The 27,123-nt window shown below is 29.7% G+C and overlaps 1 protein-coding gene across 1 annotated transcript; it reads left to right on the top strand.

Annotated features, from left to right (window-relative positions):
* The first annotated feature begins 17,968 nt into the window (after nucleotides 1–17,968).
* On the top strand, nucleotides 17,969–18,850 carry LOC136078488 (piggyBac transposable element-derived protein 3-like). Its single transcript, XM_065794262.1, has one exon. It carries the CDS (start codon nucleotides 17,969–17,971, stop codon nucleotides 18,848–18,850), a length of 882 nt encoding a protein of 293 aa, XP_065650334.1.
* Nucleotides 18,851–27,123: the final 8,273 nt, after the last annotated feature.

Here is a 27,123-nt window from a genome sequence, read left to right on the forward strand (position 1 = left end):
AGATGTTTTACCTGTTAAAATTAAAAATTTAGATTTTAGTAGAGAAAATTTTTCTCAACATTTATAAAAAAAAAAAAGACTATTTGTAGACAGTTTGTATAGGAAATTTAATCCAATTTCTAAATATTCTACTAAACTTATTCTTCAGGATGTTGCAAAAGCGTTAAAAGAAATAGCGCCTAATTCCATCATTATTAATGCTGTTCCAAAACCAGATATTGAATTTAGTTTAGAAGTAGTGAACGACATTAGTACTTGGCCAATCAAATCTTATGAGTGTTAATTATACACTGGTAATGTCAAAAGATATATTATCACTTGAAAAAAATATAAAACATCATATGACGATTAAAAAAATTGAAGAAATTGAGTAGTTGACCAAAGGACAAAATAAAAACAAATACTGATATGAATATAGAAGAGGTGTTATAACAGCTTTAAAAAGCCATGTTTGGACAAAAATGAAAAAATTAAATAATAATGATGCCGATATGTGGGAGTTAAATTAACATATATCTGGCATGTAAATTGTTAATTTGTTATTTGTCAAACATACCTGCAATAAGGTATGGCAGGGAAATGGAACAGATTGCTGTTAACTGTTTTTTTGAAATTTTACAAATCAATGCATGCTTGTGGGTTATTTTTAGATAGAGATAATCCCTTCATTGGCGGTAGTCCTGATCGTATTGTTACTTGTTTGTGTTGTCCACCTGCATGTCTTGAAGTTAAATGCCTATTTTCTATAAATTACTTGTCCCCACTTGATCCGAGCGTAAAACGCTTGATTAAAAATGATGCTTGTATTTCTTTAAACAAAAAACATGCATATTTTATGCAATGCATTTGTACAAGTGGTTGTTACAAGGCACCATTACTCATATTTTATGGTGTGAACACCTCATGGAAATTTTATTGAACATATAAAATTTGACAAAAACAAATAGAAAGAAATCAAGTGTAAATTTATAGACTATAACTATAAATATTGTTTCAGCGCAATTTTTATTCAACACTAAGCTTTTTGAATAATTAGAAATTGGATTAAGCTTTTATGCTTACTGCCTAGAAGTGGTTATTCAACTTACAATTAACCACACTCTATGGCTTGCGTCATTAATACGTTGTGAGTATCTAAAAGCGAGCATGGTTGGGAAAACCATTGTTTAGTATTGTCCTCTTCAGGTAACCAACCATCTAATAAAATAACTGATCACTGCATTTAACATTGTTAGTTAAAACATTTTCTGATATTTATCATTAGGCTCTTAGATTGCCTCAGTACCATTTAAGTACAGGCTCAATAAAGATTTCCACTGAGATATGGTAGTTTATTTTTTATTTGTTAAGGAAAAATAATATTGCTACATTTATAGAAATTTCTGTTTTTTCTATTCAAATTCTGATTTTGGCTGCCTAAACTCCCTTAATTTGCGTTTCAGCTTCCCCCTTTCAACTATAAAAGTGATAACGATGTCAAAATTATATGGCTGTTTCTTTTTTTACATTACCGAAATCCCGGGATTGTCCAAATCAGTCCTGGCATTTCGAGAAAGAACGTGTGGGGCGATTAACGCTCCCTTTTTGTAGCAATCGCCCTCTCCTTCATTGATTTGTCCTCTGTATCGAGTAAATTTTGTATAAAGATCAAGCAACATATTTATTTGCTACTATAAAGTGCATTTTTTTAAAAAATGATCTTTTCCCCCCTCCCTCCTAATAAAATAATTCACGATACCGGCCCTCTATGGTTCATGAGTTATAATTGTTCAAAGTAAGAATTACGGCATAATAAAAAAATATTTTTCCTACAGACTCGTAGGCATGATATATCGTTAGGAAAGTAATTCAACGCGAAGTAAATTTTTTTTTAGTTCGTTACGTATAATTATTAGTGCTAGATCAGAAAGGGGCTAGGGAAGCGAAACTTGTTGCTCTTACGTTTGGGCCTGGGAGGCCAAGTTTTTAGGTCTTTTTTGTTCCCAGGCTTCAATCATCGCAGTTTCTCGTAAAGTATCTTTATTTGACACTCTAATGACATTTTCATACACCCTCCCCTCCCCCACATGATTTTAATATTTTAAAACCTGAAACATTAGTAAGTTTTACTTCTAGAAATAAGTTAACATTAACATTAATTCATTTAGAATTGGTTTTGTGCTGTTTTTCCATTCATGCTCGCAAACGTTATCACTATTTTTTTGTACTGTTCAACTTTTATACCCTTAGCAGGCCATGAACGTGTGCGGCAATTACTTTTTACTAATGGCAAGTGAATGTGAACTGTCAACTCGATTTTTCGAGTTTGCGTACATACACTTGTTGAACATCACCCATCCAGCCCCCACATACGCAAATTACTCAACTTAGGACACTCCCCCCCCCCTTGTCGCGTACGCAATATATGTACGACCCCTGAACATGATTGTTCTAAATACTAACAGTCTCAAATCCGTTACTAACAGTGTTAAGCCTGATCTGAAAAGGCAGAGGAGGGAGAGGGATCCCTGAACCTAGACCAAATTCTCACAACATCATCAACATGACGCAACATTGTGAGAGGAAAAACATTCTTTAAAATTCTATAAGTTTTCATTCTATTAATGACTCGTTCAACGTGTATTCTTAAGTTAGCTATTTTTTTACATTCAGATACAATCATTTGACGTTTGAGACGAGCATCTGGAGGAATTATCAAAGCAGAAAATCTTAACAAAATTTCTTCCTGAATTTAAAATCCATAATCTGCCATGACTTTATCGTCACGCTCTAACAAGTCATAAAAACCACTGTCTTTTGTTATAAAATTATCTAAACATCTTCCACCATAACAATCAGATAAAAAAGTGATAAAACCACTAGGCCAAATTCCAACATAAAACTTAAACGTATCGTGTTGTTTTTAATCAGACCAAGTTGAGGCTTGTGATAAAAGAGACTTGGGTCGTTCAATAAAAACTTTAGCACAATCAATAAACACACAACACTTGTAATATCCTGCATTCTTAAACACTCTAAGCAAATTTTTCCTGATGGTTTCACGTTGAAGACATACAATAAGAGCACTACCTAACACACTGCTTATTAGTTTAATCCATGTGTTAGAAGAAGTAGAAGGAGAAACTCCAAATTGTTCTGTAATGTCTTCATTAAGAATACCAAGTCAAAGTCGCACAAGTGTTAATAAATTTCGTCACGATGAGAAAGTTTTCTAACTTTAGTTGACTGAAATCTGCGCTTTAATTTGCTAGTATTCTGAACATGTTTTGGTCCTCGCCAGTAACATAGCTTTTGAAGAAATTGTATAATAAGTAGGAAGATGGCATTAAATAAAGCTTTTGTATATATTCCTTATAAAAGTTCAGTTTTAGTCTGTTTTAACTTTGTTGCATGAAATAATCAATAATTTCTTGGTTAGATTAACCTGTTTTTGGTTTAGTTGCTTCAAGGATATATATTTAAGAAATTAACTTTTTTAACAAGAGAATCAATCAAAGACGTTTTAGAATTACATCCTTGACACACATTTAGCAATGGCTGGCTAGCATATGAATGTTCACGGCTTGGCGGTAATAAATAAATTGTATTAAATTATTATTACTTAACTCATTGACATTACCTTCAGATGTATTATTATTCAAGTCATTACATTCTGTGCTAATACTTTTTAAAATTTAAAATTTCGATTTTGGACAACATTTATAAAAACACTATCTTGGCTTAATATTAATAGAACTATATCCTATATTTAAAGTAGAACCTGGATTAGCAATGGTAGGTGTTCCATCTACGAAATGCATTGAAAAAACACGATCACTGCTGCATGGATTCCATATTTTTTTTATTTTTACCTTCTCTTTTTAATAAAATTTTCCACTTTTCTCTTTCTCTAGAACTTTAAAAAAACTTGGAAAGCAGTAAAGATTAAAATGATGATTACAACCACATTGTTCTTTTTTCAAACCTTCCATTCTTGCTTTTTCACTTAAAAAGTTTATAATGGCTGTTCGAACACCCTATTACAACACAGTTGTCTCTATTACCCATTGTGTTGAATTCAAAAGGTGAGATAAATACAAAAAAATATTAATTCAAATACAGATACTCAGGAAGTTTTTTCTACTTTTTACCGACACAATTAGAGTTCAGTCCCTGCCGCGCAAAATGGTAGAATTTAAGTTTGATAGGTGTATTAAGACACATTAGAATAGATATTTTGTAAGTTTTATAACTTTCAGAAGAATAATGAGTTATCTGAATAATTATAAAATTTATAGGAAATTATAAAATTTTATACCGTTTAAACCCCTTCATTTGACGTATACATGCATCTAATATTTATACAGACATCATATACAAAATTTTTCATCAAATTAACATAAAATAAGCATCATTGTTATTTAAACAATGATGCTTATTTTAGGTTAAGCACAATAAGTTCTCTTGTTCTCTTTCTGATGTAAGCCTTGTTTAGCCTAAGTTCAACTTTACCTACCTGTCTCTTTTATTTTAGATGCCTAGAATTGGTTGCTACAAGAAATGGCAATCAGGGGAAGTTAGTATTTCAAGAATATCACGTTGAGGATATCAAAAGTTGATTGTGCTCAACAATAGAATGAGAGCACCTCTGATGACAATGATTCCATTGACGATAAATTTATGGATCATTTATCTGGCTTAGATGAACCAGAAAATGAAACAATTAAATATGAGTTTGATGAAAATAAAAGTTCAGAGAGTCCACCTCTGTATCCTGGCTCAAAGATAAATGTCTTTAATGCATGTTAATGCATAATTACTTTTGTTTTGCGTTTTAATTTGACCTACGAAGCCTTAGAGGCGTTGTTAACACTCTTAACTATTTTATTGCCACACAGTGTTTTGCAAACATCTAAATATTTGTTTTTGAAGTTTTTTAAGAAGGAAAAAGAGCTATATTAAAAAGAATGATAAGATATTGTTTATGTTAATGAAGCCGCGTTATTAGTTGATAGATTTGTTTACAAATTTCCTGGTTTGTATCGAAGAGAGAATATGTCTTATAATGTGCACCAATTACTTCATCTTCTCTCATGCGCTCGTCTATGGGGACCTTTATTATTCTAATCTTGTCATCAGTTTGAAAATTTAATGGCATTATTTTATCTTTTTTAAATGGTACTCAAGATATATCTACCAAGTAATAGATCAGTTTTCATATTTAACTACATATAACATCCAAGCTTCTAAATCTAATATTATAGACGAAGATTACATTGACTTTTTGGATGACATGAATGTTCTCATAATTTTAGTTTTAAAGGAGTTATTATTGGCTCTATTAAAATTTTAGATAAAGGCTGTAATCATAACATTCTTTATTGTGAGAAACCGTTTTTTGAGCGTGATTTAGGTAAGTATATTTTTGAAATTCAAAAATATTACAAAGTTTCTATCGCCGAAAACATTTACCATATTCGTCATGAAAGTGTTCGTCATTGTAACTCACTTGTTAAACTTACTTGTGGATCATTTTGTAGTATTGAATGTTTCTTTATTTTTGAGATTAATGTTTTTGCTCGTGTCAAATTTTTAAATACAAGTCCAAAAGCAACCAAGCTTATTTTTATATATATTTATGCAGAATGCCTATCTTTAATTTTTGCAGAGCAAATTATACAAAAACCTTTTTTGGTTGAAGGTTGTGTTGTTAGTATTCCTGATTTATGCCCATTTTTAACTCTTCTATAAATATTCTTTGTATAATTATATTATTTGTTTTATTTTTGCTTTTATCTTTGCATGATGATTTATTTGAAACATTGTAATTTTATTGTGAGCTGTTAACATAACTCTTTTTTAGTAAACTGCACATTTTTTTTGTTAACAATAATTTTTTGTGGTAAACTGTACATTTTTTGGAGAATTGTAATTTTTTTAAATTTTTTATTTGTCATAAAAAATTAAATGTAACCTTCAACAGTTTAAGTTGGCTCGTTAATTTTGTAAAAACTTCTGGTTTAAAAATATTGTTTTTCTATAGAACTGTTTTTTAGTTTATTAAATTGATATTATCATTTTCTATAACTACTGGGTTACTGTTCTTTTTTTAACTTCCCTAGGTCATTTTATTCAATTTTCTACACAGCAACAACTACGGTGTTGTTATTTCAGAAGCATGGAACTGGTTAGAACCAGATAATTTTCATTTAATCTACTGTCTTCCTCGACCGTTCCAATTTCTAATACAATATACTTAACTGCTTATATGTTGTTACAATTTTTAATTACTTAAATTCATGTTTTTATAAATCTTTAAGTGAATCTAAAACTTTACGTTGCTAATAAGGTATAAGATTATTAGGAACTTATAGTTTACTTCAAAAATTTTCCAAAATTATGTATTCATTCGCGTTCTTTAAATTTATGTAGTCTTAGTATTCATAATGACTAAGTTTGCTGTTGTACAATGGTCTCGCAACGGAACAGTCTCCGTTGAATATGATACATCTGTACTTTACAGGGCTTTTATTGTAAATAACAAAGAGGGTGATATAAGATACACAAAACTTACTTAAACTAATACTTACTTAAACTAATCGAGATAAAGACCAAATTGAGAAGGGTAAAGTTAAATGTGTGGTTAGTAAGCTTGAAATTTGAAAATCTTTTGAGATTTTATATTTAAAATTGTTAATTATTTCAATTGTGTATGCTTCCAGCATTTTAAATATTTCATATAATAACATTGTTAGTAGTCTTTTTTGTTTGATGTATTACAAACATCTGATTTTAAAGATATATATTTAACATTTTTGAAATAGCAATTACTCCCTCCGTCTGGAAATATGGTATACATTTCAACAAAAATCGTAGATTATCGTGATTATAAAAGTAAATTTGCAACTGTCATTACATTGTTATAGTAAATACTCAAGACAAAATAACCTGAAATATTTGACGTAAGCAATATCATTTTTAATTAAAAACTCAAAGCTCAAACATCAGTGTTTCTTGAGACAAATAAGATTAATACCGCTGCAAGACGAGTATGGAAAATTCTGAAGGAAATTTGTTAAACTAAGAAAGAAGGGATTCCAAATGTAAAAAATTAACCAAAGAACAACGTCAAGGTATAGTAAAAAAAAATATATTAAAGAAAAACTTCGTCGCGAAAGTGGACTGCTAGAAAAATATGTATGTTCCAAAGAAGCATACAATAAAGTTAAATCAAATTTCGAGTGAAAAAAATTATTCTTATTTAATTTAAATGTTTCAAATAAAGTTAATATAATATACTTGTCATGTACACTTTTTGATTTATTTTATTTTTTCGTGAATGTATACCATATTTCCGGACAACAAAAATCGCTAAAATGTATACCATATTTCCGGACGGAGGGAGTATATAATTATATTTAGACAGTTTGGAAGAAGCTTTATTTAAAAAAAGGCTCACTTATCAAGAAAAAAAAAAAAGAAAATGCTAAGCATAACAAATGAAATTGACGTTTATATATTATGAAATTTACTTTGAACAAGATCAGTTCTAACTCTGGATAAAACTTTGTTGATTTTTTAGGATTCTGTTAGAGTTGAATATATAACAGTTCAGCAAACATAGTTATTGTTGGTAATTTATTCTACTAATAGTTTCATTTATAAAAATAGCTTAAACTCTTCAAAAATGGAAACTCATCGAAACCATACAATTTTGGAAAAGTAGACATTAGGCATAAACAAAAACTGATTAATCTATTAAAAGAAGATTTTGCTAAGAAGCTAACAACATTGCACAAAAAAATAGAAAGTAAGTAAACAGTCATTTGTATTCCAAATAAAATACTGACATAGCTGAGATCAATTTTGGCAATTCTAATTTTTTTTTCTATAAAAAGTATTTTATTATAAAGTGTTTTAAAAATTATAAATGGAATTATAATAACTAAACATTTGTGATTTACTTTCTCAACTGTTTTATGACTATTAGCAAAGGTTGTTAGCAAAAGCAGAAGAAGGTGACTTAAACAAAGAGTTGCCAAGAAAGAAGGTAAAAATGCTGATTCCCCAACCACCGACAAATTATTCAAAAACTATTTCCATTAAAATTTGAAATCAACAAATTAAAAAATACCGCCTCTTTTATCACAAACATTGCCAGCAACTCCTCCTTATTCAACCCAATCCCAATCCAAAAAAATGCATTCTTCATCTTTTTCACTACCAGCACGACTGTTTTCCGTTCCGCAAATGCCACCACCATTGTTGCACTCACAACCAACATCGTTAACAAATTCACACCTTCAACTATCAATGCATTCACAACTATTAGAACAAGTACCAGCACATTCATTAGTTTCTCATACAGCCAACAGATTATATATCCAGTGACAAAGAAGTCACTGAAAACATGAGCCCTAATAGGGTCTCAACAGTACTCATAAGAAAATAGCTGGTCTAACATTTATTAGGCCATTTTTATGAAAAAAAAAAAGTTGGTGAATGCTTCGCTATCAGATAAAAAGGCTCTTTAAAGTTTTTTGTTTGATAAAAAAAAGTTGACCTTGATCCAGCTGTGTTGCATTTAATAACAGGTAAATAAAATATTAATTTTAAACACTTATTCTCTGAAATTCCAGAATCAATTCAATTCGAGAAACTGCTTATCTGCATTTTTAACAGAAACTTAAAATATCTAAAATAACTTAAAAGTTTCCAAATTTGCAAAAAATGATGTCAGTGTTGCGCTTTGTGAAAAAATTAATGACGAGCGCAGAGCTTATTTTAAAGCAGATATTATATTTTAATGCTGGTGTTACTTTTCGTATTTAATTATAATTTCGTATCTTTAGCTTTCATCGTTTATAAATAAAATATTTTTGTTAAGACTACCATGTCTTAATTCTATTTTATAGAAAAGCAATAAATAATAGGATTTTTTAATTTCAACTTTTCAAGCTTGTGATTTTCGTCAGATCTTTTTTTAAATTTAAGTTTCGTATTTGTTATTATTTTTTTAGTATTGATTATTTTGATTATCGTATAATCTATAATAGTAACTAACTTTTATTGTCACAAATTTGGCTAAGTTTATGTTTTAGTGTCACTAATTAAATTTTAATTTTAATGATTATTTTTAAATATAAATGTTTTCGTCTTTATAATTTATTCTCGGTTTTTAAAGTTATTCATGTTTTTACCTGTTATACTGTGTTATGTTTGCTTACTATTTTACAGTTTATTTTACATATTATTTATTATATGTTTTTATATATATTATGATATATTTACTTAATAAATTGTATAATTTTTTTATAGCTCCGAAAACCCAAACGGAAAAGAATGCGTCAAGCACTATTTAAAAGACGAACTTACAATTTTCTTAATTTTTTTTGTTTTGATAACTTATCTGTATGAACCAACAGACCGCAGAACTCATTTATGATTTTTTCGCTTCAAAATATACTAAAATATCCTAATAAATAAAATTTAAAAAATATAATGAAGCAAAAGCATTTAAGGCGAAATCATTTTGCTTTATTAAATTTTTTTGTAGATTATGTTTTATGATTTAAATCTCTATTAAAACAAAAACAAAAAAAATAGGACTATGATTTTTTGTTGTTCGTTTAAAGGTTTAAAAAAGAAAAAATTTGATTTAAGCTTAAATAAATGTAAACCAACTAAATGCATCAAGTAAGCACAATTGAGATAATTATTTCGATCGATTTCACTATTTAAATATAGAAACATGCTTAATTATAGTAAAGATCCACAATATGCTTTCATTTACTCGTTCTTAACAAAATCTGAGCCAAGGTCAGTAAAAAAACAAACATTTATTTTAATATTAATGAATTTACTTTTAATTTTCTTGTTAAAATTTATGAAAGTTTGCATTCAAACTTAAGGTAGTTTATTATTATACATTGAATTTCTATTTTAAATATCGATATTTTTAAATAAATGTCATTTTATACTTATTTGTTTTTCTATGCTTATTTTGTCTTGTTTCGCGCTTATCGGCTTTAAATATATAAAATGTTAATGAACGTTTAAAAAAAATTTATCCTAAAAAATAAAACTCCAGCGAATTTGCTTAACTTCTATTTTTTATATATAAACATGATAGTTAGCTATGAAAGATCACTGGAAGTTTACTAGAAAAGTTCACTGGGTTTTAAAATAAGATGACTGAAAGTTCGCTGGGTTTTGGAACATTTTTTCACTGGAAGTTCACTGGTTTTTTTTTGTAAGAATTACCTGGTAACAGGGCATTTGTTCCTAGAGTTCAATTAGCTCCATCAGATTAAAACATACCTTTTACACTCAAACGTCGTCAGCCTTCAGTTAGGTTAGCATACTCAATGACCATAAATAAAAGTCAAAGTCAAACATTTGATAAAGTTGGTGTTCACCTCAAAAAAGCCTTGCTTTTCACTCGGCCAATTATATGTTGCATGTTCAAGAATATGACCGTTTAATAGTTTGTTTTTAAAGTTGACAAACATGCATTAGAAGGTATGCCATTTAACCAATATTACACAAGCAATGTTGTATTTACATGTTGTAGTTACATGTTACAATGTTGTATTTACAATGTTGTTGTATTTACATGTTACAATGTTGTATTTACAAATGCTCGTAATGTTTTTTTTGCTATGTATGGATAAATATGTTTGTGTTTAGATGTATGTGTTATATGCATGTTTATATGTGTTTATATATGCTTGTTTATCTGGTAAGTTTATATAAGTTTATATAAAGTTGTTTCCATGTAAAAAGTGATGTTACTTGTCAACATGTAATGCGAGATTATGATCCTTGCCAGCCAAGCGGTGTTACAGGTGTAGAGCCAGGTTTAGCTTCTTTAATTATTCTGGAAACATGTCTGATTATTTTGTGTTATGTGTACTAACAAATATTTTATGCTATGTGTATTCAGTAGCTTAGCCTGGATTTTTTTGATGTTGCAGATAGCAATTTTAACTAAACATAAGTGTGTTTATGGTTGTAAAATTTCATTTGTAAAAAATGGATGTTGTTAAAGCTCAGGCACAAATATGTTTAGAAAAAGTTTGTTTTTTTTACCAGAAATTTTTTATAGACAATCCACCGTTTCTAGCTCGACTTCACAAAAAATAATTAAGAGTTGTTTTAATTTCAATTCTGCCATTATGGAGGGCAACTGAGTTAGCGGAACTAATATACTAATTACTACATTCATAGTTTTTTCATAAAATATATTATATTATAAAGTTTAATGTTTTTATTAACAAAATTATAAATCTTAATCTGGTTTATTTATTATTATTGTTTTATTTTAAACTTAATTAAATATATAAATATGCAAACATTGTTATAGAAAAAAATATATATAATATGGTCAACTATTAAAGGAACGTAGAGAATAATGGATAAATGCCTTAAGCAGTGTTGGCATGATGTCCCTCACACTCGAATTTGCAGTGACCATTTTATTTCAGGTAAAAACTGCCTGTCTACCTTTGAAACATTTCTACAACTTTGATTAATACTACAAATTAATACTAAAAGAACACAACACAGTAGTTGTGCTCTTTTAGTATTTATTTATTTTTATCCAATATTTCTTTCAAAAAAAGATCTCTATGGCTGTAAGATTTGTCAACTAGTTTAAGTAAAATACATTCTTCAAAAAATTGTTTACATTTTATTATATTCCTGTCCATAAATTCCAAATCCGGAAAAATTCTTCCGCAATACCATCTTTTAATGTCAAAATGAAAAAATCACAGTAGTTACTTTTTTTAGTAACTATTTTTTTTTTTTTACTTGATGAAACATATAACTGACACTGAACCTGATAGTAATATTTATGTGATTTTTTGAGAGCTATACAAACTCCATTATTTTCGAGACAAGAACTTTTAGAACATAATAATTCACTAATGTATTTATCTCTCGCACTATATGGATAATTTATCTTCAGACAACCATTTCTACAACAATCACAAATAATAACTGCATCTGGCGATGCACTAAGGAACGGTTGACGAACTGAAATAAAAAACCCAAAATTTTTTTTTGAAAATTTAGAGTGTTTCTTTTCCATAGTTGTGGAATACAAAATCAATGCTTTTTTTTCATGGTCATTTTCCCATTTTGTCGTTGCTGTGCAAAAACGTGCTTGAATTGGGTAACATATTTGCATAATCAAACTGATTGGTGGTTGGGTGATGCTTGTGCAGCATACTCTCCTAAATTTTGAAGCAGTTATACGACCTGTCCTAAAGTAAAACCAGTTGCATTTTTACTTTGCTCAATTGTTATTGTAATTTTTTTTTTTACAAGCAGCTAAGAGTTGTTCAAAGTTAAAAATATATTGTTCTGGTAAAAATTTGACAATAATTCAGGATATATTTCTGTTATTAGTTATGGTTCATAAGGTTTGGTAAACCCAGGAATAATTGAAACAATAGCTGGTTTTGTTCCTTATTGACTCAGGTCTAAAAATAATTTATCAGTCTCCTCTTTTGTTGGAATAGAAACATTTTTTCTATGTGTTATTTGAACTGGAACTGATAAAGCCACGAACTTTATCATTTAAATTACATTGCAAAGAATTGGCTGAGGTAAAATCAATATCGGAAACAGGTTTGAATTCTATCTTTTTAAAGCTTGGTAGTAACCAATAAGCTTTTTCTTCAGTGCATGTTTTTAAACTTTTAATGTTAACTGCACACTCAATATGAAATAGTACTGACCAACATGTTGGTGCAGCTTTCTCCAAGTCAGCCATGCAATTGCAATGTGCACAAACTATAATTCCTGACTTCTCGTTAATAATCCCTGGATGTAATGGTACATCATTCATTTTTTGAGAATGTTTCACCTAAAATATTGGTTAAAAAAATAAATAAAACAAGAAAGCTATTTCTATTTAAATATTGAACTAAAAATTAAGTAACCTACTCTGCCATGAATAAGAATATATTTCTCAAATAATTTCACACCAACGTTGATAATCCAACCTGATACAAATTGATTATAAGAATCAAGAGCTTTATATGCTCTCAATTGATTCTTAGTAAGAGGACTAGGAGCAAATAAAAAATAGTTCACAATATCTGGATATGTATCATTTGGATAACTATCTACATTATCGGAGAAATCGGTATCTTTAAGAAGATATGGGTCAACGTGCTTTATAAAGCTTATTTTTTCCAAATATTTTTGCTTTGCATTAGAATCAAGCTTAGACAAATATTCGCTTTCGGTTGACATCTATTTGTTTACGTTTGTTTGTCCTCCATAATGGCGGTATAGTTTAGTTCCGTATAATTAGAATAATTTAATGACGAGGTAGGAACAATGGATACTAAAGTTAAATTCATTAACAGGTTTTAAATATATCTGAAACAACAAAAACCCTGCCTACACCAGTGGTGCTATCATCTGCCATCGCGTAAGGTTTTTGTTGTGATGTTTTGTGTTGATACACAGCTTAGCTCACCTTCACGTCCGTGTCTATTGTTAAAAATGATAATTAGGTTGCTTCATCACTGAAACTTTTTCTTAATCATTCACTAAAAGTCTAGAAATTTTTGTGAAGAGTGTCTAATTTTTCACCTCAGTGTGAGTTTTTGGTACCACTGAATTTTTTGTTTTGATTTAGTTTGGTTTTGGCCGTTTTGGTAAAACTGAATTTTTTTTAAAAAAAGAGCATTATCACTCTTTCAATCAAACGCGTGAGACTTTCACAAAAAAATCACATAAATCAAGTGTCTTCTTGATTGTTTAATATGATTTTTATTTAAAATGATTTCATTTAAAATGATTAAAAGTCTTTAAATCGTTAATCATTTTTTAAAAGCGAATAATAAAAATAATAATCAATCTTTATACTATTTTTGACAAGCTGTTGAAATAAATTGCAATTCAAATTGTTGGAATTAGTATTTTGAATAACTTTCACATTGTTACTTTATTTTGTAGTTTACTAACACTTTAAATTATCTAAACTCAATATTATCGGTCATTATGCCAAGTACTTCACATGAAAAACAGATAAAGATAATTTATTTGACATATTTAGCTCCCCATGGCCCGTTTTACTGGTCCTCAATTGCTTTGCAAAATAAAGATTATTTTAGTCAGAGGGTTAAAGTTTTACTATCGACACAACTTTCGAGAAATGTTTCGTTGTCATTAAAGTTTAAAACTATATCTGTTGAGTGCTTACGTATTCAATTAGATAAATTTGTGCATTTAACATCCTTAAGAGACGATTTTCTTAGTATATAAGTTTAGAATTTTTCTTTCAAATGAATAAGTTTTTTATAAGGCTTATAAACTCTGCGTTTGCTAATTTTTTTTTGGTTGCTCTTTAGGAATTTTTGAGTGAATTATAAGATCCTTGTATCCGGAAGGCTGTGTTACTGGTCCGGAAAGTTCGGATATGTATAAAAAAAAGTATAGAAACGGTCGGTGTGGAATAGACTTACAAAGACAAGTATTTTAGCGGGTCGGATCAGCTAGTATGTAATAACACTTTAGCAGAACAATAAATATTGTTCGGCTAAAGAATTATTACATATATCAACATATCAGGGCAAACTATACTTAGAGTTTCCAGTTATATGTTGCTATACGTAATAATGCTTTAGTTAAACAATATTTAATATTCCGCTAAAGTATTATTACAAATTAGCTGATCTGACCCGTAAAAATACGGGTCTATGTAATTCTATTCCACATTGACCGTTTCTATATTTTTTTTTAGGTTTTCTACGTTTTCTATACTTTTTTTTCTATACTTTTTCTTCTATACGTTTCTATACTTTATATCCTAGCTTCCCGAACCCATAAAATACAGATCTTCACCAAATCTACCATTGCTATACTTATTTATTCCACACGATCATTTCTATACCTATTATTTGTTTGCTTTATTATTTTAACAATTTATTTTGAAAATTGCTTTAAGAGCAAAACAATAAACAAGTGCACCCTTTCAGCATACCTAGACCTTATAAGATATTTATAATTATATTTGTTTTTCTCTTAAACTGCTCTCTTAATTTATAGCTCAGTGGTTCAGTGCGCTGTCGACGTGTCGTTTTGGGGGATTAAAGACATCTCTTCATAAATTTTGAAAAAATTTCAATCTTGCTGTACTTATAGCAACATTTATCGCAAAAAAAATTTTAATAATACATATCTATAATAATTATAACAATATTTATAGCAAAAGTATTAATAATATAGCAAAGAAGACCCCTATTTGTCAAAACATAATTCAAAAGTTTTCTAATTTTTAAAATTTACTTTACCCGATTGTTCCATATACTGCCTGCAAACTCAACATATGCTTTAGACATTTCCACTGACAGACGTATATAAGCAAAGCTATACAAATAGTAGAACCAGCGACGAATCCAGGGGGTAAGTCCCCCCCCTTCCCCCTAGAATCTGAAAGTCAAAAATATATGAGAAATTGAGGCCTTTTTTTTCTCAATAGAATACGCAAAAGTGGTTCAAAATACAAAAATATTTTAACATCCCCCATCCCCCACTAAAAATTCCTAAATCCTTTACTGAGAAGAACTAAGAAGGTCTTTGACCATTTAAAACTATAGACTATAAAGCGCTAAGAGATTGTCCATAAATTACGGTTAATATTGAAAATGGAGAACTTCAGTTTTTTTAGGTGGCAATTTTCATATATGACACATTGAAGACGGAGATACTTCATTTTCTAATAATGTAATCAATTCTGAACCATATGGTGACAATGTGGTTATTAATAAAAAAGAATATATTGGACATGCACAAAAGAGAATGGGTACACGCATAAGGAATTTGTGACAGGAAAACAAAGGTGTTAATTTATCTGCAATAGAAAAAATTATGGGGAAAGGCAGACTCACCGATGAAGCAGTAAATACACTACAGAACTAATATAGAATGGCCATTCGACAAAACCGTGATAATATTGATGTTATGAAAACCGGGTCAGTTATGTTTGAGTTATGTTCTTTACAATATCTCAGACATAACCGACCCGATTGAGGGATATAAGTTTTGTACAAAGAGTGATGAAAGTTAGTGTATATGGCAAGCAGACCAAGTTACAGGTTAAAACTGATATAAAGTAAAATTGAGTCTACCTGTTGCCATATGTACTTTGATTAAGCCAATATTAGTTTATTAACCAAGTGTTTGCATGGTGGAACCCAAAACAATAACGAATCAATAAACAATGTTATATGGAAGAAATGTCTAAAACAAACTTATGTTAGTAAAGTAATACTTGAAATTGGTATCTCATCTGCAGTTTCAGAGTATAACGAAGGAGCAGAAAGAATTTTTAGTGCATTTTTAAAACTTGGCATTCATAATGGAAAGGACATGAATAAAGCTACAAACATATCGAACGTAATACGCATAACTAGTGCGTTAAAAAAAAACATGCAAAGGACTTGCAAGACGAAAAAAACTCAGAGCTATAAAAACAAGTTTCTCTGACAAAGAAAAAGAAACAGAGCAAGTAGATTCCTACATAACTGGAGCATATTAGTTTTTTATAGCGTAAAGTTCGTTATATTTGTATACATATTTTTAAACGATCCTTTTCTCTGTATTTAAATTTTTTATAGAAAGTTATGAATAATCAGGTCCAATTTTTTTATCACAATTTACTTATACTTTGGTGAAAATACTACAAAATTTTTAATAATAATTCTTTTTTACCATTTTGGTACATTTTGTTAACAGCATGCATGAATGCTACCTGGAAAATTTAATAACAATCGGATCATACAATATGGAGTTCTCTATGTACCATTATAGGGTGTTTTTTTTACCTAATTATGCTAATTAATGATATTAAATCAATTTTTTTTTAACCCTATCCTGCACATCGTGTAGTAAACTACACATTGCTTTTATGCTTCTAATATCAACATGAGTGACGTAATTGTCTAAACGACGCTATTTTCTGTTGCCATGGGGATGAAACTTTCCTCCGTTGTCAATAGATGGCACTCCTCAAACAATAACATTTGATATTGCCGGTTCAAGATGGATCACGCTGCTTCGACAAGGTAAGCATGTTATAATAATAAAATAAAAGGTAAAATTTATATATTTACGTAATATTAGTGATAATTATTTTTAATAAATATATAAAGAACAACTTAGGTCAGTTTGTCAAAAGTTTCTGTTTTTTTTTATTAGTAAAAACTGCATATATTTGCAATGTGTATTGTACTACACATTGCGCAGATATGGCTACCAATCAGTTAACAAATGCGTAGAATTTTATTAGCAATATGGCTCAACGCAAATGAAAAAGCCTCAAATAATCTATAATCACATTTTAGATTATTTGAGGTTTAGTACTTATAATTACTAAAACCATTCATATTTTCCTGGTGTAGCCAATGGTTTTAATTGCTCTACTTTTTACAGAATTTACTAATATGAAATTTTATTACTATACTTACAATGTTATTTTTTCAGCAATGAACCTCCCAGCAAACGTCAAAAGCGACCAAAATCGTTATCTGTCAACGAAATTAGCGCCTTCTTAGATGACTATCCTAGTGGATCCGAAGATGAAGCTCTTGCAGATGATTCAGATGAAGAGTTTACTTCTGATAATATTCAGGATTTAATGCACCAAGTATCTGAGAGCTCGGATGAAGAATCAGAGGAATTAGATGAAGTCGTTGAAATAACATCGGACAGACGTCAGAGAATGTGGCATTGGGTAAAAAGAGATCAGCACTTTGCTGAATGAAATCCATCTTCATTGGTTCCCAAATTGGAGAATGAAAATCCAAGTCCATTATTTTTATTTGATTTGTTATTTGATGCTAACCTTATTGATTTATTTGTTTTAGAGAGTAACAAGTATATTCATTTAAAATCGCTGACAAATTTGAAAACTATAACACATAAATATATTAGGCAGTTCTTTGGCATGCTGATGCAAATGAGTATTATGAAACTTCCTCAGAGACGTATGTATTGGTCTCAACAGACGCGTATTGCCCAAATTGCTGACGTTATGACAGTGAAACGTTTTAAGGCCACATTAAGCGTACTGCACATTTCAGACAACAGTTTAGAAGTAAAACGTGGTCAATTAGGATATGATCGTTTTTTTAAAATTAGACCCCTTATAACTATTCTTAATGATAACTTTAAAAAATATGTGGAGGTTGAGAGTCATCAGTGTGTTGATGAACAAATAGTTCCTTTTAAAGGTCACCATCATCAGAAGGTGCACATGAAAAAAAAACCAAAAAAATGGGGCTATAAGGTATGGGCGAGGGCAGGAACAAGTGGGTATATTTATCAATTTGAAATGGCAGGCGATCTTAAAGAAAATGCAACTCAGATCAACAGCACCTTGGGGGAACCAGGGAAAGTAGTTTTGAGGTTACGTGCCTCTTTACCCAAGGAAGTTGCTGCATTTTTCGATAACTACTTTGCCTCCCCAGACTTGTTAGTAGAGCTGAAAGCCAGAGATTTATTTGGAACTTGCACATTGCAGGTCAACAGGTCTGGAAAATGTCCTTTACTTACAGACAAAGAAATGAAAACCAAAGGCAGAGGTTCGGTAGATTACAGATTAGATAAGAATTCTGAACTAATTGTTTGCAAATGGTTTGATAACAAATCTGTCCTCCTTGCCTCTAACATACATTCCATCGAACCAATAACGCAAGTCAAGAGATATGATAAATCAAAAAAAGAGCATGTTTTTGTTTCATGTCCAACTATAGTCAAGAACTATAACCAATGTATGGGTGGACTAGATAAAGCAGATATGCTGTCATCTTTATATAGAATATTCCATAAGTCAAGAAAATGGTATTAGAGACTTATATTTCATTTTATTGATATGGCTGTATTCAACTCTTGGCAATTGTACAAAGCCAAGTATGGTAGTGAAAATGATAGGTCTTTAGTAAAGTATAAATTAGAACTAGCTCAAGCCTTGATGCATTCTGATTCTCCTCAGCTGATTGGCAGAGCAATTACTTCTGCAGTAGTTCAGGATATTAGGTATGATAGAATTGATCATCTCCCTATGCGAAATAGAGAAAAATTTAGTATGCAGAGATGCAAACTTTCTGGCTGTAAGAGTAAAACTATATTCATTTGCAAAAAATCCAAGGTATCTTTATGCATAAAGAATGATCCAGAATGTTTTATTGCCTACCATTCAAAATAACTGTACGCTAGCTATAGCATGGAAATAACTACAATGTTTTTTTTTTACATTTTTTTGTAACAATTTCTCTATAAATATATATTTAGTGCCGTATGCGAGTCATATTTATTGTATATAGGCCTATTTACTATTGAAAAAGGAAAAAGTGTTTCATTTTTATTGATTTTTTTTATATTGATATACGAGATATATATATATATATTTTTATATATATATATTTAAAATGGCATTTATTTCAATAGCTATATTTGATGTTTTTTATTTGTTTTATTTCCCTTTTACGTAAGTAGGCTATTCATTCATATGTACCCCAAAGTGTACAACGTGTGCTATACTACACATTCAATATTTTCGAATCATAAATAAATATATTTTTTTTTTGGTGGACGAAAGCATCTAATTTCATCCCATTTGACAATGTTTTAATGTCAAAACCAAAAATTAAAAAAAAATTGGGTGCTGTGCAGGATAGGGTTAAATCAATTTTATTTTTTTTTATTTATAAGGCAAAAACATAAAGCAAAAAAAATCTCTCTATGGTATTTTTTAGAGAAAATAGTTTGAATGGGGATGATATTAATTTTTCCCTTAATGAGCAATTTTGATTTTTTATTTAACTTATCTCTGCAAAGGAAAATTTTGATCTTTTTAATTTTGTTCATTAGTGAAATTTAGCGTTGCGTTATTTCCTTATTCAAAATTGATTAATACCCTTATTTAAAAATTTAGATTTAATGATCAGCCAAAATTTAAGACCCTTATTTAAAAATTTAGATAAATGATCAGCCACAAAGTATATAAAGCTAAAAAATAATGGAGTGTAATACTACTTGATGGTAACCTAAATTCTGTCGCTGTTGCACACTTGGTTTAGAGTGTTGAACGGAAGGAGGGGGTAGGGGTGGTAAAGTAGCTGTAAAACTCCAAATTTTCTCATTATATCAATATTAAATAACATTAACTTTTATTTATTTTTAAAGGTAATTAATTTAATAAAATGGTTTAATTTGAGTATAAAATTAGATCTTTTAATTATATTCTTATTAAAAACATAATTTTCAAAACCCCTAACCGTTTCAAAAAACTGAAGGCCGCCACGTGGCAAGTTCAAATCATCAACTTGCTTTTTTTTTAATTTTTGTTATTTAAAATGCAAAACAAAACAGCTTTACAGATCTATAGAGTTTATATTCTATATATAAACATATCGTATACTCATTTTTCATGCACAAACTCAACTTCTTTATAAAAAAAACTTGAAGTATAAAACTAAAATATCATAAGTATCTCAACCATGACACATAGGCAACAAATATCCCTCCGTTCTTCATTGCTTTTAGAATTTCAAACTTTTTTAAAAATCTTTTTGTTTGTTAAAGTTTATAGTGTCGTTAGATATGTTTGTATATAACCTATATAAAACTTGACAAGTTTTGTATTTTAAAAAAATCTAAAAAATTAAAAAAGAAAGTCGCCACTGGTTTAACTGCCGGCATTTTTGTTCAGAAGCTCAGCGCTCTAACCATTCGGCCATGTAAGCACATTAACTATCGAAATTTTAAAACTATATAATAATTATTTTTAACGTACATAAATGCTTTGGATCAAAAATTAAGGAGAGGTTGACACAATGCAATTTTCAAGTAAAAGTCAAACTGTTAAACTTGATATATATTTTAGTATGTTACATAACATAATTCACATGTTACATTACATAATTTGAAGTTGACGTACGTCAGATATTTGCATACACTTTCATTCAAGTTTTCTTAAAAAACAACCCTTTTTTGCTAATACCTGGGTTGCAATGGCTGCCAAGAGTTCTGTGTCAAACATGATTGAAAGGGCACACTACTAACACTACTACCGTTAAGTTCAGCTCTGCCCACTAATTTTAATTTTTCTGTTAAATGTTTATAGTTTAACATAACCGGGCACGTTATACGTATATTATTATGTAGTATGAAACTCGAATTTAAAACTTAAAACTAGAGGCTAATTTTTCTTGTATCAACAGCGGTATATAATACGTGATAAATACTCTGGCTATTTAAAATACCAGATGTGCCGGTTGGGATACCATTTTCAGCAAGTTGATGATTATTATTAGAACAGGTAATTTTTTTAATGCAGCTGGAAATGTATATGGAAGAGTTGAAGTTTAAAAAAGGCTCTATTTTTTCTGTTAAAGTAAATGGCAAAAATTACAGGATTGGTAATATTATTTCATGTCTATATGAAAAAAACTTGATATTCTACAACATCCTCTCAATATCATCATTGTTGGCCCAATGCAGGTTTGATCATTGGCAAGGCATTGGGTAACGTTTTGTACAACATCGACCTATACAATGTTCTATGTTCTATACAACGTTTACCCAACGATGGTCCAACGTTGTATAAAACATTAGCCCAACGTTGTAAATATTATTAGCTCAACGTCGAATACAACATTGGGCTAATGATGTATACAAGACTGGCCTAACGTTGTGTACTACTTTGTTTGTTATTCGTTTTTTTTTATTTTTCAGGTTTTTTTCAGAAGAAGTTGAAACTAAAATGACTGATAAAAAAATATTTTTTAGTACAATTTATCTTTTTTAGTAAAGTGTTTCAGTTTTGTCTTCAGTTTTTTCAGATCAATTTAAGCAAGTATTTTTCATTTTTTAGAGCAGTTAAAAGGAGTTGAAGGTCTTTTTAGAAAGTATATAGTGTATAGTAGTTTACTTATAGTTTATATTAGTACCATAGTTATATTAGTTTATGTATAGTTTATATTAGTTTATATAATATATAGTAGTTTATTTAAAGTTTATATTAGTATAAGTTAATTTATCGTTTATATTAGTATGATTATTTATAGATTATAGATTAGGATTAAAGAGAATACAAATTTTTTTTCGACAGGCTAGCTGAAAGCGATTTAAGTAGGTTTTATCATTTAGATTTTATTTGAGTACAAATGTAGCATTAGCAATTTTATTGTATATAATTTTATTTCAATTTTTATTTTTAGACAGACAGGTAGAACTCAGTAAGGACTTAGATTTTGTAGATTAAAAACTTCTTTCGAATGATCTTTTAAAGCATTGATTATGTTTTAAATATTTTAATAAATTTTGTCATTTAGGTGTGGTAGCATCATCACTTGGTGCAAATAGAAATGTTTTTTATTTTATTTTACAGCAAATAGTAATGTCTTTCAATTTATTTTAAAAAGAATCAATAAATATTGTTTATTTAAACATAATTATCAGGATAAAATAGATAAGATAAATAAAATAGCTTTCTTTATTTATTATTTAGTTTTTATTTAATTTAATATCTCTCATTTTATTTAATATTTAGTTTTTACATAATTTTTATTTAGTTATAGAGAAAAAGCCTGATGATAACAGTGCTTCAAGATCACTCATTGATGAGGATGATCTTGATGATTTTTAAATGACTGAAGAACCAGTTATATCTCAGAAAACTGTCTCTGAGAAAATTAACAAAGAAAGACACTCAAAAAAGCAGACAAAATTGGGAAAAGGAACATCAGCCTCAGCAAAGGCTTTTTCACAACCAACAGCACCACCACCCCAAAAGAAACATGTTGCAAGGAAAAGTACTGCACAAAGACATGATTTGTCAAGTAAAAAAAGACTTTCAGCTAATGAAATCACTGAGCTTGTGTCTCAGGACTTTACTCAGGGTGATGATGAACCTTTTTTGTAATTATATTCAAAATATGTTAAAAATATGAGAAAAATAAATGAAAATTAGACTTGGGCGAGATATGCGAGATTATGCGAGTTGTATTTATTTTGGTCGAGTAGTATAATTTTTAGGCGAATTACTCGCACTAATCGCAGTAATCGCATTACGATTATCAATACTCATACTATACTCGCAGCGAATAATTATTCTATTATTCGCCATTAAAATTACTCGCACTATTCAATGTGCGAGTTTGCCATGCTTGGCTCTAGCTGACAATTTTTTGAATATTTGTCATTATTTAATTTATCTCTTGGGATTTGATGCGGTTTTGTCATGATATTGTTTGATACGGTTGAATACAAACGTAAATTTAAACAACTGAAGCATCTGAAGCTCACACAGCCTCAGAAGTCGTTGGCATCTCAAAGAAAAAACAAATATGGCTATTTCAGTTTCTTTATCCCAACTTAAAACTCAACAGAATCTTCTTTAAATTATATTGATCCTCGAGTTATATTAGTGCTGAGTAAAAATTTAATTTTTCTAATTGGGTTGATGTACGTAATTATTATTGTTTCTTATTACGTCCTTTTTCAGTAATTTTGCAAAGTATAATTCCGATGACAACAAACAACTGAAATGGGATCTGGGATTTATGAAATTCTTTGCTAGAAACAATCTGGCTTTTAATATTGATTTTTAATATTGATTATATTGATTGACTTTTAATATTGATTTTAATATTAATTTTTTAATATTGAATTTAATATATATGAAATCTGGTCGATTGTCGGCCTCTATGTTTATAAAAGTTTCATATTATAAGGTTGATAAAACCTAATGATTGTTATAATTTCTTGTCATTATGTTTTACTTTTTATTCTTAGCGGTTCTTCTTGCCACAGTCCACTGTGATTGGTGTGGACATTCTGCATGTGTGGCATTATATAATCAGTGTAGCACATAATCTATTTTCTTGTGATATGTGGACAATATGTGGATGTCATGACATCAAAAAGTATTTTTGATACCGATGATGGTGTCGATATATTCGTTGATTCTTCTTTTCCTGTCAATTCTAATCCTGTTCACTTTAGTAATAAACGTTTTGCTGAACGCAATCTTGAAGTTGCTTCTGGATGGAATGATCAGATATTTGGTGTAAATAAAAAGAATTTTAAAGACCCTGATACTGCTAAAATGGTTGAGTCTGCTGTGTTTGGAGCAGTTGGTGCTATTAATCCTAAATCAGTTGTCAATGCTACGAAATCTATTGTTAATATTGCTAAGGCTATCCCTAAAGTTGTTCCTGCTATTTCTTCTGCAGTCAAGAATTTAACTAGACAATATATGTATTAATTATATAGTCCCAAAGCTCATGTTACAAATGCACAGCGACGTTGGGATGAATTAAATATGGAATTAATGGGTAGATCGAAATTTGGTTATGATATGGATGATTTATTTTCAGACACTATGTCTTCTACATCAGTTGATTCTTCTAGTGTCTCATCGTCCAGGTCTACTCAATCTACTAATATATCAGAAACTTTTTCACTTTCATCATTTGATCCTGAGACAGACTGGCGTACGCATGATGATTTTTACGATAACGATAAGATTGCTGAATGGGTAAAACAGCAATTGTTAACTGCTAAACCACGGATTAAATACGATCATACGCAGGAATATTCTCCTATAGATAAGCCATTATTTAAAGCAGCTGATTTGTCTCGACAGTTGGAGTTTAGAAAGCCGACGTTATTAAGGCATTTTTATAATGATCCTGCTTTTCAGTCTATTGGTAATTTTGTTAAACCTAGATTGAATCAGACTGATCGCCTTAAACCTTCGCAACCTATAGACATATTGCTTTATGACAATTCATTCATCGGGGAGGTATTCAAGGAGAAAGTTCGTACATCCAATAAAAAAAAACATTTGGCGTCGACGCCAGAAGAACATACCATGTCAGAAGAGTTTTATATTGGGCTAGAGCTGTCAGAAACCACTATACCTAATATTTATTAACTGCCCATCGAGTTTCCAACGATTTTGCTTAGCAAGGAAAAGTTTTTACCTCTTAGTCATTTGTTGTATTTTATACCTAAATCTTGGGAAATATTTGATGTTAGAGTTGAGAATCAATTGAAAACAATCTCTAATACCTCTATACCGTTAGAAATGTCTAATATTGGTATGCGTATATTTAAAGTTGATGGTAATCAAACTATACTTAATAGACATCCATTTGCTGACAGTTCTAATGCTCCTCTTATTGTTGCTCTCCAAGAAAATTCTAAAAAGAAGATTTCATCTCCTATTCCAACCATTGTTCTTTTAGAGGATTGTGTTTATTTTCCTGAAAACGGTACCCGTTTTGAAAATGTTGTTAGTACTAGAGATCCTCATTTTATTGAAAAGAATAATGTTGCTGAACAGACTGTTTTTAGCGGTAGCTGGGTAAATGTTGGTTTACGTATGCACATTAATCATTTATTGTATGAACCTTATCAGGTTTCTACTTTTATTTTTTCTTAACCTGCTACTCTTACTGTCGATAGTAAGAATGGTGTTTGGTGTAATTCTGATCAACCTGATTCAGAGTTTGAAAAAGTTGGTATGACTACTGAGCATTGGAATATTATTAATGTACCTAGATTGGATTATTTTGATGGTTATCTTACCTTTCCTGGTGAAGGGTTGTTGCAATTATGGGAGCAACATACATTGCAAAATAGCGCTCCTGGAATTCCTAAATATTTAGCCTGTTTGGATAGAAGGATGTAAGGCACTTGATGGTGATTATATAGCTGGTACTATTATACCTATTGTTCGTTCTGTTGCACCTACTATTGAGGATACTGCTCAATCATATTATGACGATTTTCCTTTTGGATATGATAATTGTTTTGATATTCATTGTATGCCTACGTCTTATCATGAGTGGAATGATTATATGTTTAAAGATCAATATGATTACGAAGTTGCTTCTGGTTCTAAATTAATTACCTGGGAGAATACTCAATATAATTATTGGCCTCGTATAACCCCATTTCAAGGAAATAAATCTGTTAAACCTTTATATCTTTGTTTTGATCCTGCCTATATTGGAAATGTTATGCCTTTTAATATCAGATTTCGTTTTCGTTATAATTTTACTATTGAAGGTTGTGGTAAAGAATGGAATTACGAAAATCCTCATCTTACTCCTGATACTAAAAATAGAATTACTTAATCTCAAATATATTTTGGTAAAGATGTATTACATTCTAAAACAACTACGACAGACCCTTTTTCTATGGATAATAATAAACTTAGTACCTATAATGTTGGTTTGAAAACGTTTATACCTAAATATACTACAACGTTTTTGAGTAAAGCTCTAACTGTTGCTGAAGATAAAGATTTAATAAAAAAGTAACGTTTCAAACCATATTAATGTATTTCTCATCTTTTGATAAATCTATACTACTGTTTTTTACAATTTGTTGTTTTTCTTTTAATATATATAATAATTCTGCTCCGCAAGTACTCAGTATGCTAATTTCCTCCTCTTGCAATATACTTTTTAATGGTATTCCCATGAATAATATTAGGCATTTGCATTCAAACATTGGGTACTCATTTGGGTGCCATTTAAGTCTCTTTTACTATTGGCGTTCATTGTAATTATTACTGGGTGAGGGTCTACCTGTAGTGCATCTTTATACTTTACATCGATGTGTAAAGTTTTGCTTCCTTATAGTAATGGCTTTATCATTTGTATTATGGGTGCTTCCTCAAAAACAAATTCATCTGCTCTATATGCAAATGCGTTGCACAATGATTGTAGCATGAATGTTGAAACGTTTTTTGATGTAGGACAGTTAAAGTATCCTATTTCGTAATCTTTAAATTGACTAAATAATAAGTTTGCGAAAAATGATTTTCCTGTATCAGATGGTCCACATAGTATGACTCCTTTTTTTGTTGTTGTTCATGTTAAATATAAAGCTTGATAGTTTCTGTAACAATGTTTCCAATATCATTTTATTTGATTGTGCTATTGTGTGCAAAAAGTACATTACTAACCCTATTCTTCCTTTGTCTTGGCATGTTCTTACTCTTGGTGTTAAGATCTGTATTTCGTAAACGTAGACAATTTTGTTAAAATGCTGTTATTTTATTGCTTCAATTCCTGTACATTTTTTTAATGATATTTCTAGCAG

This window comes from Hydra vulgaris, chromosome 03 (assembly GCF_038396675.1).
Source record: "Hydra vulgaris chromosome 03, alternate assembly HydraT2T_AEP".
Classification (NCBI taxonomy): Eukaryota; Metazoa; Cnidaria; class Hydrozoa; order Anthoathecata; family Hydridae; genus Hydra; species Hydra vulgaris.